Genomic DNA, 20,228 nt, shown 5'->3' on the forward strand with positions numbered 1-20,228 from the left:
GGATCTACCACATATCTTCTTACAGTATGTGTCTACAGTATGTGTGTTTAGAGGTTGAATTCTGTCCTTTGCAATGTTTTGTTATATATGATAAGCCAGGACTAAAACGTGATGTCTGTTTCCCAAATGCGAACAATCTTGGGAGCTCAACCACTTAAAAAAAGTTTCTAGCTCTTCACACACACACCCACCCTCCCCAGCCTTAAAAGGCTTAAAAGGGGAAATTTAATTGAAATAATGTTGGTTGCTTGGATGTGGTTTTTTGTGATGTCTAATTGCTTATCTACAGGTCTTCCGTCAGGTACAAGTGATGTTGTCAAAAGCCCTTTTCAGATGCTCCGACAGCAGATCAGTCTCACAGAAATAATGAATACCAGCCGTTCAGATGCCTCTCAGTTTTTAGAAAATACAGAGGATACAGGGCTACAGGAGCACACAGATGAAAACTGCCTTTACTGTGTCTGCATTCAAATACTGGGTTATCAGCCTAACAACAAAATGAACTCTTCATACAGTCGTGCAGGTTAGTGTTCCTTGTGGGGAAGTGTGATAATGCTAAATAAAAATATTGAATTTTGTTCATCTTTAAAATTGATCAATCTATAAGGGTTTTCTTCTTACTGACTATTGACCTTGAAACGAATTCTCTGTAATAAATTCACTGTGCAACCAATGGTATTTCTGTAGTCATTTCCAGCTTTTCGATTTCTAGTGTTGTTAGTATGTCTGGGTGCCTGCATGTTTTTTAAATATTTGTAAGAGCTTATCAAATTACAAAATTTGAAACCTTATCCATGTCCTGAAAACTGACGCTTGCTGTCAAACTAATGAGAAGTCTGACTTCAAAGCAAGTCTCTACCATAAAACAAAACAAAGGAAATCTGAGGAGTTTGTGAAGTTGAGCTGTAATTTCTGGGGTTTAGTCACGTTCCTTCATATTTTGAGATTCAGATCAGATTCAGAATCATTTTTTCCTAACCTCCTCTGCAGAGCTTGCAATTACACACCTTTTTGCAATGTCTGTAATAAAAAGATAATCCAGTAATGGATGTTTAGTAGGAATCCTCACCGTTTTACAACAGTGTTACACATTCAGGTAGTAACACATAAAGAGTACTGTTGGCAAGGGGAATGATGTACAAAGTGTGAGGGGTGGCCCAAAGAGCTGAGTTTGAGCTCAATGAGTTCGGTATTGAGAAGGGATGGCCAATAAAATCCCAACTGTAGTCTTCAAATAGTGTAAGGGGATTACAGGTGCAGCAGAGCCAGGCTCTTGTCAGAGGCACGCAGCCAAGGGACGGGAGGCCACGAACATGTGCTGTAGGAATAGAAATTCCAGTTGAACGTAAGTGGAAGCTCTTCACAGTGTAATCTAATCTCATTTGGAGGTGAACCCTTCTTTGAGCTAGGGGTTGAACTCTGTGATCTCCAGGAGTCCCTTCAGACCTATGTTTTTCTGTGGTTCTATTAACTGCGCCACAATTAAAAGCTTGGATTTTATATTTATCTCTTTAAATCCAAAATGTCAAAGGCTGTGGATAGTGAAACCTCCCAGAATAATCTTACTTGTCACATCTTTCTATTGATGAAGTCAGAGCCCTTTCTGCAACACCTGTAATAATTGTATGAACAAGAAAAAATTACGCATATGCAAGAGCATTTTTATTATGTTCCATAAAATAGAGCATGGATATATCAATACGTGTGATGCTATGTGTGCTCTATGTATGATGACAGTTTTTAGGTTTCTGCCAGTGTCTAGAGTTGATTATTTTCACTAGAGTATTTTAAGATTCAAAAAAAGTGATTTTTAGACATTTTGAGTATGATTTGTCCAAAATCCAACGTCTAGTTTCCAGCTGGTTTATTTGCACAGTACTTAGCATGCAAGACACTGGTGCACTTACCATTGCTGAAAAATAAGAGAAGCATTTGAAGTGAGGAGAAGTGTGAATAACAAAGATGCAACATGTTGTTTATGTCAGATTTTTCAGACATTCCATATACTGACTGGTGTGGGCAGACCATACACAATCACTTAGATGTGCATTCCTCCAAATTTTCTGGAATTTCAGGCTGCAGTGATGCAGTATCCCATGGTTCAGCTAGCAGCACCAAGAGTACAGAGCTTGTACTAGGTAAGTTTGAAAGCCTTATGATTATTAGGGACTATAACTCTTAAAGTATTTTTTAGGTATTGTGAAAAAATAGTATTTCATTTATACATACTGCAACAAAGTAATGCTCATTATTTAAAACAACCAAACAAAAAAAAAACCAACAAAAGAACCAGAATAAAAACAACCACCATCTCCAGATGGGAGAACATACTTTTAAGCTCTTCTCTTTTTGCTATGCAGCATTTCTGCAGGTTATTAAATAGCTCTGTACCTGACATTAGAAGCAAATGGATTGCCTTTTTTCCCACACTGGTGTTAGTTTTTAAAAAAAAAAAAAATTTTTTTTAATTACTGAATTTCTGTAAAAAAGAAAGACATTGTTTTAGGCTTGTGTTTTACATTTTGAATTATCATAATTTCTTACGAAGTAGCTGGTTGCTAATTTCTCCAGCATCTGATAGAATCAGAGCAGGTTATCACTCGCCCAGTTTACAACATGATTTAGTGATAGAGACAGCACTGTAATTGAATCTTACAGGATTTTCCATTTATGAAATGGTAGTTTACCTTTCTGAAATATTTATATGTTAAAATTCCTGAATATTGTATTTTTTTTTAAGTTTTAGTTTCAGTGGATATATTTGTTGCTAGTTCAGAATACATAGATAAATACACGTAAATGCCTGTGTGTGTATGCGTGTTTATGGAATGCTAAAACAGACTTACATAGCATAAGTTTAACACAATCAAAGACTATTCTGTTCAAACTCCATCCTGTTTAATTTGTTTTTCCAGGAGTAAAATCAATCCCAGATGATACACCAGTGTGCAGAATACTTCTGCGGAAAGAAGTCTTACGTTTAGTAATCAATTTGAGTAGTTCAGTAGGAACTAAGGGCCATGAAACTGGACTCCTGACGTAAGTTCAGTACATTTCAGATGTTTTAGCAACATTTAGTTGTATGTATTCTCTAAGATCTCTGGGATAGTGATTGACCTTATTTCTGACTTCTCAAAAAATTGTCAAGCAGATATGATTGAATGATTGAATGTAACGTAAAAGCTAAGCAAATAATTTTCCTTTTAATATTTTTGCTCTGTCTTTGATTTCTTACTCTTCCGCAGTCTTTTTAAAATCAGTAATTCAACTGTAGTGATATTTCATTACATACCCAGTATATCATGCATTTTTAAAAAAGAAACGATAATTCTTTTCTGTTATTTGTGCCAAATAATATATATCAGATAAGCAGAAACAAACTGAAAGTAACTTCTGAGAAACACAAATCTGCTTTGAGCAAGAGTACAACTACTGGAATTAATTTATAGAAAAAATCATGTTAAAATATAGAAATATAAATGCAGGGACCAAATGTTATAATAAAACCTGTAGGTTTCTGTGCTAGTGACATTGGAAACTGACATACAATTGCTAAAAGAAAATGCAGAAATGCTTACAGGTAATTAAGTTAGCTTTTCCATATTTTTTATTACTGCTGTACATGTGGATGCCAATTCTTTGATACACTGTTCTCTTTCTACATGTTATTTTAAGACTAGGTGATCTCAGCAATTCTGTACAACTTTCAAATTATATATTCTGTTTCATCTCATTAATACAGATTTCTTCCACTTTGGTACAAAATAATGCTGTCTGTTCTGGTTTTCTTGCTTCGTCAGATCCAGAATTTATAATGCCTATTACTGAAGAGTTCTACTTTGTTAATGATGACAATCAAAATCTAATTGAATAGTTTTTTTTTAAATATAGTCTGTTCAAGACTTGCAAAATTTTTCTGTTTTTCAGAATTAAGGAGAAGTATCCCCAAGCATTTGATGACATATGCCTTTACTCTGAGGTGTCCTACTTGTTAGCACATTGTACGTTTCGACTTCCATCGCGAAGGTTCATTCAGGAGCTATTTCAAGATGTACAGTTCTTACAAGTAAGTGGAGGGTTCAAATGTGTTGGATGCACCAAAATGTGCCAGCTGCGTGCAGGCTTCATATTCTGAATAAAGATGCTTTCAGATATGTCTTAAAGGAAACCATTTTATGGTGTCTCTCTAGTAAAATCTCTAATAACGTTAATACTTCATCTGTCTTGTTCTTAGATGCATGAAGAAGCAGAGGCTATTTTAGCAACACCAACAAAACAGCCAGTAATCAATACATCATCTGAATCCTGACCTCTGTCTCACGCATAGTGCATAGCATATAGACTTTCTGAAATCCTCAGACAGCCTCTGACTGACTGGATAAAAAGCTTGGAGCATCATCTTCTAGACCGTTCCAGAAGCTACTGGTACCTGAAGACTGAACTGAAAACTTTTTCTTCCTCAACCAATTACTGCCCCAGTCTTTTGAGCCCTTTGGGGAGTTATTAAACATTACCATAGTTTTAATAATAGTAATTACCAGTATATGCAAGAGCCGAGCACTGAACACCTCCACAAGTTTTCATTTCATTTTCTACCATAAATTAAAAAAAAAAACAGGACAACATGCAGAGACATCTTTTTTAATTGACTTCCAATTCTGTTCCAGAGAAGCAGAACGATGCCTTGCTTTTTAAACCCTGGATACCAGGAATCAGAGAGATGAGGGTGCACTCCATTGCCAGCAATGGGGAGCCGTGCTGTAATCGTGGACACCAGGGGATTAATGTTAGCCCTTCTCTGTTGGTTTTTGTACTGTTTATAACACTACTTGGGGGTTTGTAACTTCAGACAGAAAGAAAAGCCTCTGTGAATCTGAGGTTTCCTTTAAGTTATTTTATTATTGCTATAGTTGTAAGTCATTTTATTAGCAGTCTCTCCAATTTCATTACATTTATGTACATTTATCTTATCTAAACCGGTTAAGGATTTTCACTACAGTTTGATTTTAAAAATAACAAATCATTTAAACTTAAAATGGTGAAATCAGATTGTTTTCCCTGAATGATACGCATGTGTTTGCAGTTTCTACACTCATATAGTATGAATGTTGGTCTTACTCTTAACTAAAATCCTTTAAAAAGCATGATTTGTATCAGATAAATGAATATTGTATAAACTAAACTTGAAGACACTTAATCATTGCTGCTTTTGTGAGAAGACATAATATGAGTGTTTTCAAAGTTCCTTTTATAAAAACAAAGGTTTATTGGAATTTTCAGTGGATGAGTGATCAAGCATCAGATAGTGCTAATAATTGTAGTGAAAAGCCTTAAGTACCAAATTTTGGAGCAAAAGTACTTATAATTTTATACTGGTATTTAAGACTTGTTGCAAAAGTTGAATGATACAGTGACTGTTAATGACTGAAATAGTTGCTTCTATCACATTACTAGTGAGGTTTCTAAATTAATGAGTGCAAGCTTAAAAAAAAAGTAAGAATCCCGTCACTTCTATCATGGATCTAAAGATTCAGAAGCCTTTATACAAAGGTAATATAAATATATGCAAATGTGTATATACAGTAGCATGGCCACCTTTGTTAGAATGCCTGTAATAGAAGGGATTACCCTTTGATTTTGATATAGGTGAATAATTCAGCTGGACTGTACTAAGTAGAACATATTTTTATCCATTCACTTTTACCATTTTTTATAATTGTCTGATTAATACTTAAGTGAAGATAAGTGAAATTTATCCTGATGCTCATAACTCTGTTCTTACTAGCTATGCTACTGGAGATTTCAATAAGTAGTCCTGTGAAAAGTAAAACATGATTCCTAGTGAAATGTAGAATTTATTTGTTCTTATTGGAAATTTCATCTTGCCACATAAGCACTGCTTTGCAGCTATCACTTCACTGAGTTCTTATGTGCACTGCATACCATCAGATTCTGGTAAAGCAGATTGTAAGTTGCTGCTCATAGTCAAATTTAGTTCCTAAGATTATCTTTTCATGAGTTCCCACTGAAAGAAGGAGCAAAAAGAAACTGATTCAACTCTTCTGTGGTCAGTGACACAAATAATGTATCTATGTGTCAAGGCATTTTTGAAATGCTCTGCAAACATACCACACCAGTAACTATTGGACATCTCTGGTCCTAAGAAGTAAACGCTTCTGTAAAACCAAAATGTCAATCACAGTAGACCAAATAGTGGTATAAACTCCAAAGGAAATAATGTAGTTTTCCCAAAAATGGGGCTAGCATATCTTATACAGTAGTTTCAAACACTACCTCAGTTAGGCTAGAGTATAAGAGATTTGTTTTAATAACTAGATGGGGTTACATCAAACAACTTCATGTTATTTTTCTGCAGTTAAAGCAAAATAAACAAGTTTTATCACCTGTATTTAAAAAAACACCTTTGTTCATTTGTTACCAGTTTAACCCGTAGCAGTTAATGTAGAAAGCGCCATAGGAAGGCCTCTGAAAGGTAAGCAAAAGTGATGTCAATATACTTTTGAAAGAATCTCCATCCTGAAATGCTTATGTGTTCTGAAGTACTCGCTTGTGTGGGGATCCATGACAACAGAAACTTGACATACAAATTACGGCTGCAAATTCACTTATAAAACGTGATTTTTTTCTGAAAGTGTATGAGTGTCAGTAGATTTCAATAAGTATGCATCAAGGATGTAAACTCTGTACTGTACATAACATACAACATTTCTAGAATTAATTTACATATTTACATTAAGCTCACATTAATGTTTCATTTTAATTGGCAAATGAAGGGATACTGTTACTGAAGGAGTTTGATATTGGCCTAGTTATAAACTGTGAATTTCTAATTCTGTAGACTTCTTTTTTAAAAATATCCCTTTCAAAGTTCTTATTTTGGGGTTTTATTTGCTTCATGATAAAACTTTAAAAGAAAACAGTAGAAAATAAAAGTTGTGCTTATATTAACCCGAATAAAGAATCCTTCCACTTCTCCTAGAAAAAAGGTTTGCAAGGGAAGCTGACAGACCACCTGCTTTGTATTTTTCCAATCCGAATGATTGGCGATACTGTCGAATAAATGGTAAAGCATTATAGTGTTCACTTACACTATACACAAATACAGTTTGGTTGCTGTGGCAAGGAAAACTGAATGATTCAACATGCTAACACAAAATACTAAGCTCTGAGGCGAAAGCCTGTGTGGGAAGGAGAGGCTGGCTGTGAAAACAGTTGCATTTAGTCTACTACATTAGCTGGCTAATTTTCTTAGTCTCCTTTCACAGTCAGTGGAAAGGGGTAGTCCTTTCCAAAGGGCAGAGAGTTAACTAAAGGGCTCGCAGTTACTTCCCCGAGGGCCTGTGTCTCTCCACTGAGTGGGGAGGAGACAAAGCTGGGTGCTGTGAGTGTCCTTTTGGAGGGAGAGACCTCTTCAGCGGTCCGAGATTCGGAGATGCTGAATGCTCCCAGCTGTTGTGGACACCACTTGGAGCTGGAGATGGTCAGGCTTTGAGGTGCCTAACTGGCATGTTGGGCCCTTGGCATGTTGTATTTGAAACAGTTGCTTTTCCTCATCTGACAGTTCTTATTTGACCTGACATACGTACCCTAAATGTGCTCTCATTGGGCTTTATCGTCGTCTTTTCCCAAGACACAATGAAGTGTTAAAGTATTCGGTAGTTTAGGGTGCAGTGGCTTGGCACACTGAGGTAAGCTGCCCTTACAAACATGTGAAAAGGCAGCAGTGAGAATCCTGCTTGTCTTTTTGTTACTCCATTTTGAAACATATGTAGTGGTCTTGAATGAGACTTGTAATTTGCGGTGGGAGATTGAAAAAACCTATAGCACCTTTACTAAGTGCCTGAAGAGAAAGGTAGCTTATTTGAGAAATAGGTAATAATCAAAAGGCTAGTGAGAGATGGGAGAGTTGCTTCTTCTTAGCCTGTGTCCTGGACTTGGTACTTGGCTTTTTGGACTGCAGGAAGCTGGTGTTACCTCGTAAGTGAACATGAGCTCAAGCTGAGCCATTGCAGTGGAAGAATTTGTGCCAGGCTTTGGAGCATCTCTCAGGTTTCTGCTCGCCTCCTGGCAGGGCTGCGCAGCACTCCTGTTACTCAGAGCTTCACTGGAGCCAGCTGGAAGCAGGTCCTGTAACTTTTTTTTCAGTTACACTTCTATTACCATGTGCTTATTAAAGGTATGCTAGGTGAGAGTATAATCTGAGAACTGTAAAAGACTTGGGAACATGCTAGAAACCATGTTTGTATTTCGCTAGAAGCCCCCCATCTCCGTAGTTTTTGTTAACTCCCGATTCTGGTTCCCTAGATGGTTTTGTTTTCAACAGATTTGTATGTTCAGCAAAGAATGTGGGTTTCTTTGGACTATTTTTGTAACATAGATGGATAGCAATGCCACAGCATGCAGAAATTGCACATTTTGCTTGAGTTGCTTTGTAAAATACACTATTTTATTTGAGAAATGTAATTTATGCCAAAAAGTATAACGTGCCATTTTGCCACTGAAGAGGGTATTTTAGCACAAGATGCAATGTCTTGGGGGGGGGAAAGGCAGACATTTTATAGATTTAATTGAAAAATTGTTCCAATACTGGGCTGTCAGCATCCTTAAAACTGCATTACAAGAGATCTAAATTATTCATTCTGAGGAGGGAAGGGGTCAAGGAAAATCTCAAGACTTATTCTCCCTGTCCCGCGTGGTCTTTTTTTATTTAGTAATACGCTGCTACATATTTGGAGGTTCTAGTGTTTGTAGGTCACTGAACAGACATTGAAATCTGATTTATATTGTATACCTGTAACATAGAAAGAAAAAGTATTTATATATTTTCCGTAAGAATATTGCATTGAGCTGTGTATAATTTAAAGAGAGGCTTGTCCCAAAATGGTATTGCCCACCTTGATTTTTTTTTTTTGTGTTCTTTTTTTCTGGTGTTTTTTTTTTGTGGGTTTTTTTTTTGTATAGTGTGTACAGTACATGTCAATGGGCATTAAAAGCCTCCTGAAGCGTAATCTTATCAAAGGGATGCATTGTTAATAAAACGTACTTAAACTTCTTACAGTTGTTCTGGTGTCATATGTACCTCTCAGCACTAGAAATGGGTTGGAATTTTATTTGTATTTGTAAGTTACTAATTAACGAGAACAATCTGAAGCTTTCCAAATAAACATTTTTTTGTTGAAAATATATTTTATATTAATGCTTTGTAAGATGTCTTATAGAAGGGGACTCTTCAATAGTTTGCACACCATTTTTATTTTAAAATTAACATACTGATACTGAGAATTAATTTTCCATTAGGTGATGGTTTAAGTATTAGCATTTCAACAACAGTTGTGAAAGTTGAATTATAAACAAAAAAAAATGACAGAAGTTTACAGTTTTGAACTCATTCAACCATTAATGCAAGACAGATGTCTTAAAAAATATAAAAATTATACATGCCTCCCCACCCATGCAAAAATACTTTTCTAATGTCTATTTCTAGTTCTAGTGTCCAGACACTACCCTTTGACTGGCAGGAAGGCATTACCCTCCTTGAAATCCTCTGTTCGTGTGCTTTTAAGCACAGGTGGTTTCATGACCACCACCCATCAGGGCCAGCAAGCAGGAAGACTTCTAGAGAGGAGCTAACCTCTCACCACCTCGCCAGGCCACCCGGTACCTGCTGAAGTGTTCCCTCGCGTCCAGATCAGTGCAGGATCTTCCCAGGAAAGACCAAGGGAAGGTGAGGTGGGAACTCACCAGGCCCCACCCTCGGGAAGGCACAACTGGCTACATCGCCCCCCCACACCCCCCTCCGCTCGCTCCCGGGCCGAATTAACGCAGCCGAGCCCCCGTGACAGCAGCTTCTGCCAAAGTAGGAATTTGCGCTTTGTGACAGCTGTCCTCTGGCATGAGGAGCTGCAGCATGAGGAAATTTAAAATGTTTAAAGGCTTTTTTGACTGACTGCTGTATCAGAATTCCTTAGATGTCTAACTCTTGATTTAGGATACCTTTCAAACCTTTTTAAATAAACAGGCCTTTTTTTGCAATGCACAGCTAGGAAGTTTTATTTCGGTAGTGGCAAAACAGCTCCCTTCTGTTTATTGGCCTTTTTTCCATCAGTAAAGCTTTTAAACTACGCAAGTACATATGATGTACTTTGGAGAAGGAAACGTGCTAAGTCGTAAAGATACTGTGGTATCAAACTTACTTTCAAATTCCCTGTAACTCAAAGGAGAGTAACGTAAAGGGAGGAAAAGCTTCTCTGGGCTGTCTCCATCAAATAGCACCAGCCTCCCCTCTTATTTCCCTATCCTCTGTCAGACTGCAGTTCAGCTAAATGTTCCCAGCCGTGTTTCCTTACTGCACTGTCTGAAGGCTGAAAGGAAGGGGCATACTGCATTTTTTTTTTCTACTTCTCACGCGTGGACAGAGCACAGTGTGCGTTGACTGGATACCTCTAACCACAACTAGCCATCTGTGTGTTTGTACCTCACCTTGGCCTGCCTGAAGACAATCGTCCCTCTTCCCTTCATTGCAGTCAATGTTTATCTCAGGCAAAGTCTGTGTAAGGTCTTGTTGGTTTTCCTGTTGCAACACAGCTCATGGACGTTGCAACAGTATGAAACCTACATGTGGTTCTGTCTGCAGCTGCTTCATTTTTAGGAAGTGTGATTAGCTAGTTAAACATAGCGAAGACGAGTAACTGCATTTTAACAAATTAGCTGAAGATCAAATTGTAAAAAACACTTTTTTTTCCCATTTGAGAACTGCTTATTCTGTGCTCTTAAGCTGAATTCTTTTATATGTGAAAGATTCCAGACAGCAGCATAATTAGGCGAAACCAAAGGGTTCCTTGTGCACTGAGGTTAATTTGATGAGACTTTCAGATACAATTCCAACTATTCTGCTTCATTACAAATGTACAATTTTTTAAAATCAAAATGGAAGACCAAATTCATCACTGCCCGCTGTTGGGATTCTGAGCGTTACAATAAAATCTTTTTTTAATACATGCAAAAGTAGTGTTAGAAGAGCTAGCCGATACGCAGCCTGCATATGATGTTCTTCACAAATGGGGTTCGTACTCCTGTGCATCTGACTGCTGTGGCTGCTTACCTGCTTGTTTGGGGCTTGCTGTGTAAGTGCAGGGGTTAACGCCAAAAGACGTTCAGTTCATCTGCACAAGCACAGTGCCATAGTAACACCTCTGCAAACAGCTGTCCTGCTGGAAAAACAGTTCCTTTCCACTTAACTCCCCACATCTCTTTGTTTAGTTAAGAGGATTTTGCTTAGGATTTTAAAGGGTCGTTCTTCCAGGCAGAGAAGGCAGAAGTGTGAGGAGCCCCGGTTACCAGAAATGGGAGTGGCAGCCCACTAATAGGACTGTACTATAAAAATCTGTTTTCTGTGCTCTTTCAGCCACCAAAGGTAGTTAGAAGACAGGTGAAGTAAAAGCTGGACAATCATTGGATTTTGGTGCATCAGGTAGCACTCCTAGAGTTCCTTCTAATCTTTCAGTAATGCCCCAAACTGAAGGCAGGTAACCCTTCCATGTTGATTCCTTACACCATTTGAGAGAAAGAAAATGCAACCCACCCCCGCGATGTTACTGGGCTGAGGCAGCCTGTGAAGCTGGGTAATGCTCCACGCACAGCTGCACAATAACTCTAGCTAGGGTGGCCGAGCACATAGTAAGCGCACACAGAATGCTGCAAGTGAAATACACTCCTTGAGCACAACCTACCTGCTTGTTTATCTTGCTCCTCTACTTTCTGAATAAATTTTTAATCTATCTCTGCAAAATACAGTAGTTCTTTGCATCAGGCTATGAGAAACTGCTGTGAGCTAACCTCCTAGATAATACAGGCCACACAACGATCTGTAAATCTTATATAATGCCTGTAACTTGTGATGAAACCATAGCACGCGTCAGTATTTTTAAACTAATCCTGAAGAAAGAGCTTTGTAGCATTAACAGAAGCAGGGCTGTTGAAGACTTTCACAAGCCCATCAAAATGAGAAGTTGTGGTGGTTTTAGAAATTCTTATTTATATTGTGTAACCAAACACTGGATGGATGCAACGGAGGAGGGTACATCAAAGCCTCCTCCCTAGGCAGTGCACATCTGTTTGGGAAATGTATCTCAGACCGGTCTTTCTGCCAGCCGTTTCTCTGGGTGTTGAGGCAGCATCGTCATTAAAAATACCGAAGTAGTAGTGTGGCTGGTACAGCACTACTGACAGATCTGGCTTGCCTGCTTTTAGTGGCTCCGGTATTTGACAGGGATCAGATTCAACTGCAGGATGAGAAGAATAAGCAAAATTTTCAAACCAAGTATGAGTATGAGGTGTAGATGTGGGTGTAAACTCTCTCTCTTCATTTTCATTAGGGTAAATCCAGGAAGAATTGTGGCCATCAATTTTATCTTCTGTTGGTGTTGAAGACAACTGGCTCCATGGATGTAATTTCTGGACTTCAGCCTTATTGTCCACTGCTAGCATGTCAGGAATGCAGTCACTTATTTTCAATACTTTCTCAGAACCAATCTACAAGAGAATCATAAAACAAAAAAATTACTGAATGAAAGAAGCCCAGAGTAAAGGAAAAGGAGTGATTACTTCAAGCACTTCTAATAGTATCTTATAAATTTTTTTAGTTTGGATTTTTCAAGTAAATGAACAGAATTTGACGGAAAACATATGTACGACATGTTCAATGGAAGCCGTATTTTATGTGGAATTTTTCAGAGTGTTTATTTAGAGATTTCTTTTTTAAGTAAGTTCAATATGGCTACATTTGAGGAAGGAACCATGTCCCTCAAAAGACTTTCCCAGGTTTTTGATGTGTGCAGTTTTTAGTCTGAACCACTAGCAACAGGAAGGCGGCAGCATGGGCTGTTAGGTTGCACAGACTCCTCCCTCTGGTGCCAGTGTTCACTGAACACCACCAGCAGAAAGGGCAGCAGCCCCACGGGTAAAGACATGCTGCTAGTTCTGCACAGCATGGAAGCAGCAGCTCCCGGTTCGAAGGGCCTACAGAAGAAGCTGAAGGCCTTTTGCCAATCCTTTTCTCCCAGCCAGAGCTGGCAGTGCCTGGCAGAACCCCCTGCATCCTCCCAAGGGCCAGCAAGTGCATCACTCTGCTGTGCCCTACGGCAGAGGGACGTGTGGGGCAGAAGGAGCGGGCGGACGCAGTTCACAGGCTGCAGCGCAGAGCAGTATCGTCTGGTCTGTTCTCTTCAGGCAGTGCTGGGTTTTGAACAGCTATACTGGAAGAATCACTTACTGTATCAAAAGATTTCATTTATTCTCCAATTATGCTTTCACTGTTTGCAGCAACAGACTACAGAATATAAACTGATCGCTGCAGAGTCACATGAATATCAAAAGGAGAATTTTCCACTAAATGATGATATTAAATTATGTTAATTGCTATATAATGAGCATCACTCATTTTTAAATGTAGTCAACACAAGAAAAATATTTTTCTGAAACTTTCCACTCTTTGATTAGTAAAAATTAAAAATACTAGATTTTCAGTGATCTTACCTTAAACTCTTTGAATGACAGCACTTTGCTCTTGTTAGGACTAGGTATTACAGGACAGCAGCACTCTTTAACCCTGGAAATAAAAGAGTAAAACAAATGACATTTTTGTTCTCTCATCAAAGCATATTCTACCAGCAGAAGCCACATGTAGATGAGTACAGAAACAGCAGCAGATGATGAGTGTCTCAGAAATGCCGCAAGCCAAATTCTTACAACATCCACACAGTTAGACAGCCAAAGGAAAAAATGAATGAGGCCCTACAACAGGCTGGAAGCAACAAGCTGCAGCTGTGCTTTGTGAATTACGCTAGTTAATATTCTCTATCTACAACAGAAAAATGCATTATAACTTACCACTTCATCTTCCAGCGGCATATAGCTGCTACTAGTGATGGAACTATCACTAGCAGGACTAGAAGGTACAGCATGTTTGCTATGAAAGAAAAATACTTTAAAAATTTGTTTCCGACTTCTCACCTGTTAAAGTCAATATAGCCTGAGTTTCCAGGACAAAAATAACATTAAGTCCACGTGGGATACCTGCCACTAACTCTGCAGAAAAACTGTGTGGTCCATGGTTGCAAGATAGCTTGTCTGGAAGTTCTGGGATACAGCTGTAAGTCTTTGGACCCTGATTTCCTTTACCAAAATTGAATTATTACTAGATTGCTTTTAATTTGCCCTCATGTTGGCATCTTAACCATAAGGGTAAATTTCCAAAAATTAAGACAATGATAACCTCACTTAACTATTTGTTTTACATTTTCTCTCACATCTCCAAAAAAGAGATTTCTACTGTGAGACGTTGACAGAACCTCTGTACCTCCAGTATGGATGGACTGCAGCAAGACAGACAGACACTACACAAGTGTTCATGCTCTTCTAGGATTTATGCTGACACAAGAATCTCAGTATTTCCTTCTAGTTCGAAGACACAGCTTTGGGCTATGTTTTTGACAAAGAGTGGAGGCTATCATAAGCAGGCCGAGGGGGAGCACTAGTTAGTGCTCGCTCTCCCTCTACCCCAGCCACTGCCCTCTTGCCCTGTGCCAGAGAGTTTGTGTGTCCCTACCACACACCACAGCACGGAATGGACACGTATTACATTCTCCTTTTACCTTTTCTGGGTTAATTAAGCATCCATTTTGATTCCCTGCATGGCTGTACAAATGTCTGTGCCTGCACAAGAGAAGGCTGGCTAGTGGGAGCTGGAACAGGGGTGTTAAGAGGCAGAACTGCCTCTGTGAGCGTACCATGAGGGTTTAAACACTGTTCTGCTAGTTAGCCTAAAATACGAAGTCTTCTCGCATGAGCCAATGCTTCACCCTTTCCTCACCCTCCCTCTTCACCCCCACCCCGCAAAGTTTTTCAAAACCAGGCATCTCCAATTTGGATCATAAGTTTCACAACCACGACTGCTGAGTGGTATTTTCAAGGGAACAGAACTACAGGCAAGTGATTTCCTGTTCTGCTTTGATGATCAAATCTGCCCAGTTAGCAAAGTACAATGCTCAAGCCAACAACCCTTCTTACGAAGGAGTTAACTTGGCAATGGATTTAAAGACTGATGAGAATAAGAATCAACATTAGAAGTTCAGGATCCGTACAGAAATTACCTGTTTGCACACAGATCTGTAGTTTTTCCCGTATTAGAAAACTAGTTAAATCCAAATGCAGTTCTTCAACGCATTCTAGCAAACAGGACTCATCAGTCATGCAAATGTGCATATATTAAGCTATTTCCCTGGTTTCAGCTGGGATAGAGTTAATTTTCTTCCTAGTAGCTAGTATAGTGCTGTGTTTTGGATTTAATATGAGAATAATGTTGATAACACATCAATGTTTTATTTGCTGCTAAGTAGTGCTTACACTAAGTCAAGGACTTTTCAGCTTCTCATGCTCTACCGACTGAGAAGGCTGGGGATGCACAAGAAGCTGGGAGGGGGCACAGCCAGGACAGCTGACCCAACCTGCCCAATGGGATATTCCATACCATATGACATCATGCTCAGTATATAAACTAGGGGAAAGCTGGCCAGGGGGCTACTGCTCAGGGACTGGCCTGACATCGGTCAGCAAGTGGTGAGCAATTGCATCACACATTACTTGCTTTGTATCATTTTTTATTATTATTATTATTACCACTACTATTTTATTTTATTTTATTTCAATTATTAAACTGTTCTTATCTCAACCCCCGAGTTTTCTCAGTTTTACTCTTCCAATTCTCTCCCCCATCCCACTGAGAGGGGAATGAGTGAGCGTCTCTGTGGTGCTCAGTCGCCGGCTGGGGTTAAACCACAACACCAGAAAGATACAAGACTTAAATAAGGATGTAAAATTATTTTCATTCTAAAGTAAAAGAACATAGCTACTTAAAAATATCAAAATACCCTGATAGTATGCACATTTCATTTCTCAGCTGGATCTTTTCTCAAGTGCAAGTTACATGGAATTAAATGTTTTCCCTTGAGAAAGGAAGATTATTCTAACATTTTAAATCATCCCATCCTAGGAGACAAATTTTCCACAGCCAATACTTACAGTTAAATGGTGTATCTATGTATATAAAGTTAACAATGGGAGTCTCTCCTCCACCTGTATATGCTTTAACCACTAGTTTGTATTTTGTGTTTGACAATAGGTTTTTCACGGTGTATCTCTTTTCTTCTGGGTTTTCAATTGTGTATTTACATAGCACTGAATCATCTAAAATGAAACAGATAAGACAGAATCACAGAATGGTTTGGGTTGGAAGGGACTTTTAAAGATCATCTAGTCCACGCCCCCTGCCATGGGCAGGGACATCTTTCACTAGATCACGTTGCTCCAAGCCCCATCCAACCTGGCCTTCAACACTTCCAGGGATGGGGCATCCACAGCTTCTCTGGGCAAGCTATTGCAGTGTCTCACCACTCTCAAAGTAAAAATTTCTTCCTTATATCTAATCTAAATCTACCCTCTTTTAGTTTAAAACCGTTACCCCTTGTCCTATCACTACAGACCCCGGTAAAAAGTCTCTCTCCATCTTTCTTATAAGCCCTCTTTAAGTATTGAAAGGTTGCAATAAGGTCTCCCCAAAATGTTACAAATCAGCTTTACTGAGACCGCTAGACCACTGAAATAACAGAACATTTTCAACCCGCCTTCTTTGTAATTTGCACACTTTATTCTGAGAAGGATGATGCATCCTGACTCATTGCCAGTGGACTGAACTCAGATCCCTTCTAACTGGGCTGTCCACAGCATTGCCCATCCTCTGGCAGACCACCTAATAACTTGCTGTCAAAAACTGCAACTGTTTATTTTAATTTCCTTTTACTAGAGCTTTTTAACAGAATGATTTGGGTTTTGCCATTTCCTTTTCGCCAGAATCTTGAAGCCCTTAAGCTTAGGTCAAGTTCTTTGAAGATAACCAAAAGCAAGAAATCTCTGCCTGAAAAAAAACTCTTTTGCCTCTCTGTTGTGCAACTCCCAGACCCCAGGGAGAAAAGGGTTAGCTTATTCCTCCTGTTCCAGTCACACCCCTTATCTGCTAGCTCAGACAAACTGGGAAGCAGGAAATCTTCAATTTAAACATTTTAAGGTCTAACTGAGGTTACTTGCAGAATTATGGTACTTCTATGGTTAGTTTAGTTCTGACAGAAACTCCTACATAGCCTCCTTCAGTTCAAACTAAGCTTTTCAGCCTGGTACTAGTCTAACCAGCAGAAGGATCTGATACAGGACATGATCCAACTGGAAGAAGAGGCAAGTAAAAAAAATACATCCTTGAACATGTTGGAAACAGCTGAAAATTATAATGCAGCAAAGTCATCTGGAGGAGTTTTGAGTGTGGAGCAGGATGATCAGATACAAAAGTTTAAATGTGGCTTTGTGCCACCCCACAGCTCAGTTCTGCTGAAGGAACTCCAGAGCACAGCCACAAATACTTTCACTATACAAGAATTTAAATGGGGAATTTACACAGTGCTCCAATTCTGAAGGAAATAAATTGTATCCCAGCTGTTTCTAAAATACCCCAAATCCTAGTAAAACTAACGTGCTTCCTGTGACTCTCATCCAAGTAGACCACTCACAGATGTTTTCGAAATTCATCCAGAACTCAGAGGCAGAAACTTGACTCCTCCTACAGTACTGCAAGGATCTTTTCTGGAGCTCACACTGGAGTTAAAGGAGCTATGGACAACAGGACAGGGGCTATAAATCTGTATAAAACCAGGACCCACTTCCGCCCATTAGCACCTCATGCATTAGAGAGGAATCAAAAGCAGCCGGTGTTGAAATCTATATATTGCCTAATGAGCTAATTTGCCTGCCTAATGTGAACTTTCTAAGAGGCTGCAGTATCAGCAACAGCCACAAAGTCTTTCACCTGTATCAGTGACACAACTTCCTAAATCCCAGAGCTCAGTTACCTGGAAGAACATGTTTTTTGGATCCTTTCAAACTGCAGTCCTTATGTATAGGCGACACATAAACATGGTAGCCTCTTACAAAACCAGACTGTGACTCATTTGTGCGATAAGAATCCCAAGATAGTGTTACTGCATTCGAAGTCAGTTCAACTTTATCCATACTAGGGTCAAACAGAGGAGCTGGAAGAAACGAAATTCAAGTTAAACATGCCATTATTCTTCAAGAATGTTTATCTTCTCACTTGAAAAACATCTGGTGTTTCTGTTTATATCTTACTTGTATTTAAAAGCTGAACAAAGCCAAAGGGCTCCACAGAAACTGTCAACTTCACAGAGCCTTCACGCAGTCCACATTATACACAAAGCAGTGATTGCTAATCACAGCTTTGTTTAGCTATTCTAACTAACATGGACTCTACCTGGTCACTGCACTAATCAAATGTCCGTGATGTAGGGCCGTGTATGTTGTTGTACAACTTTTAAATGCTTTTAAATGTTTGTTGTACAACTTTTAAATGCTTCACTGATGATATAGAAACAACACAGCAAATAATACATTTTTAGCTAGTTGCAGAAGGAAGGCTGTGGCATTCTTCTGTTTGTTACAGATGAATTTAGCAAACACACAAACTCTAAATATGTTGCCAACTTACGTAGCTCCCTGAGATAACCAGTCTTCTTCTCCAGTAAGGAGACTCTATTAGCAACAGATCCATAGATGTGGAAGTTGTATCTCACCCCCGGAACAAAAGCAGCTAGAAAATAGTGGAACTGATTACAAAAATAGGTTATGGTTTGTCTTTTGGTTTTGCTTTTACTTAACTGCTTTCTACAGAGGTCTATAATCCGTTAGAAATCTTCTTTGTGTGCTATTGTGCTATTAAAGCAACTGAAGGAGACACAGGGTAAACCAATTCTTTGTGTGCATAATGTGAATTGAACACATTTATTTCATCTGAAAGAGAGAATTGTGGGGGGGTCTAACATATTTTGTTTCCCTAGAGTATTCAAGATGAGTGCACAATAAACTCCAAATACATCAAAGAGCAAGATAATTTTATTTGTTTTTGGCATAGGCAAAGGTTGTGTTTTGGATTGTGTCTACATAACTACTGTAATGTAGACACATACCCATGCATCAGGATTCCGTGTTATCCTCACTGACATCCACTCCCATTTGGGTTAACCAAGTGCAACCCACTGAAGACCTGGACAACATTTTTTCCATGTGTTACCACACTCTCCTTCAGTAAGAACGCAGGGTCCCATGTGTTTGTATGAATTGAAGTGCAGTTCCTTTATTGCAAATTGAAATGCATTCAGTCAAATTTTGTTCGAATTGTTTCATTCCAAAGTGAACTCTCAGCTCAAAAGACTCCAGAAAGGATATATTCTTGCAGCTGTGGAAGTATATCAGAGCAACTTTCACACGGCCAGAAAGGATTTAGGTCTAATGGCCACCGCTGGGATAAAAAACAGACAACTGATCCTAAGCAAGAACTGGTTCTGAGACACATTATTTGTGGCACACTGACAGTACTAAACCCCTCACTACACAGTGGGTGTTAAATTGCCTGAGTCTAAACTTCTGACCCATGTTACAGATAAGGCAGAGCTCCATTTTGCATGTCTCCTGCTAAAAGATTTTTAACTCCTTCATTAACCTCACCATCCTCTTTCAAGATGTTACTACAAGCTACTCACAAGAGTTTTTCTCTAAAATACTATGCTGACTTTTCTAAAATACTATGCTAACTTCCAAGGCTTAATAGTGCTGGCACATTTGTGATGTCTAATTCATTTGCTAGGCAAAACATGATGCCACATGCCTTTGAACAATTACACCTGCACTGCACAGACGTCAATATTCCACAAGATTTGTTTCCTAAATTCAGTTAATGCCCACAGCATGAAAGATTGCTGCACAGACATCAGAAAGAAAAATTGTTCGGCTTTCACCTGAGTTGATCAGAGTACTGGAAGTGTTGGGCCCAAACCTCTTCCACTGCAAATCACAAGGCTGCAACATGGGAAAGTTACACCAATCAATAATGTAACTGTCATATATATGTCTGGGCTCCCAGGAAATAAAAATGCCATCGTCTGTACCATTAACCTGTTCTTCTTTAAGCTCTTTGGTGCCTAGGAATGAAAAAAAGTCTCTATTATTTTCCTGCATGAGACCTCAGATTCACAAATGAAGATCAATATAGTTTCTAAGTTAAACTGATAAAACAATAATAAAATAGTTCCGTT

At 38.8% G+C, this 20,228-nt stretch overlaps 2 protein-coding genes across 3 annotated transcripts in view; one reads left to right on the forward strand and one right to left on the reverse strand.

The window, feature by feature from the left end:
• The window catches only part of RICTOR (RPTOR independent companion of MTOR complex 2), an 89,978-nt gene extending 80,905 nt beyond the window's left edge, over window positions 1–9,073 (forward strand). For both annotated transcript variants that reach the window (XM_075136798.1, XM_075136799.1), the window contains 5 exons: window positions 290–523; window positions 1,986–2,138; window positions 2,916–3,039; window positions 3,928–4,066; window positions 4,235–9,073. In XM_075136798.1, coding sequence (XP_074992899.1) covers window positions 290–523; window positions 1,986–2,138; window positions 2,916–3,039; window positions 3,928–4,066; window positions 4,235–4,309 — 725 coding nt within the window. In that variant the 3' untranslated portion in view covers window positions 4,310–9,073. The remainder of the gene's footprint in view (window positions 1–289; window positions 524–1,985; window positions 2,139–2,915; window positions 3,040–3,927; window positions 4,067–4,234) is intronic.
• A 181-nt stretch (window positions 9,074–9,254) lies between these two features.
• Window positions 9,255–20,228, reverse strand: part of LOC142075448 (oncostatin-M-specific receptor subunit beta-like) — a 34,911-nt gene continuing 23,937 nt past the window's right edge. The window contains exons 12-18 of the mRNA XM_075136801.1: window positions 19,932–20,114; window positions 18,626–18,727; window positions 17,973–18,152; window positions 16,099–16,263; window positions 13,909–13,987; window positions 13,555–13,627; window positions 9,255–12,552 (exon numbers count right to left, since the gene is read on the reverse strand). Of these exons, the coding sequence (XP_074992902.1) occupies window positions 12,103–12,552; window positions 13,555–13,627; window positions 13,909–13,987; window positions 16,099–16,263; window positions 17,973–18,152; window positions 18,626–18,727; window positions 19,932–20,114 (1,232 nt within the window). The 3' untranslated portion in view covers window positions 9,255–12,102. The remainder of the gene's footprint in view (window positions 12,553–13,554; window positions 13,628–13,908; window positions 13,988–16,098; window positions 16,264–17,972; window positions 18,153–18,625; window positions 18,728–19,931; window positions 20,115–20,228) is intronic.

The sequence above is a fragment of the Calonectris borealis genome, chromosome Z (assembly GCF_964195595.1).
Source record: "Calonectris borealis chromosome Z, bCalBor7.hap1.2, whole genome shotgun sequence".
Lineage (NCBI taxonomy): Eukaryota > Metazoa > Chordata > Aves > Procellariiformes > Procellariidae > Calonectris > Calonectris borealis.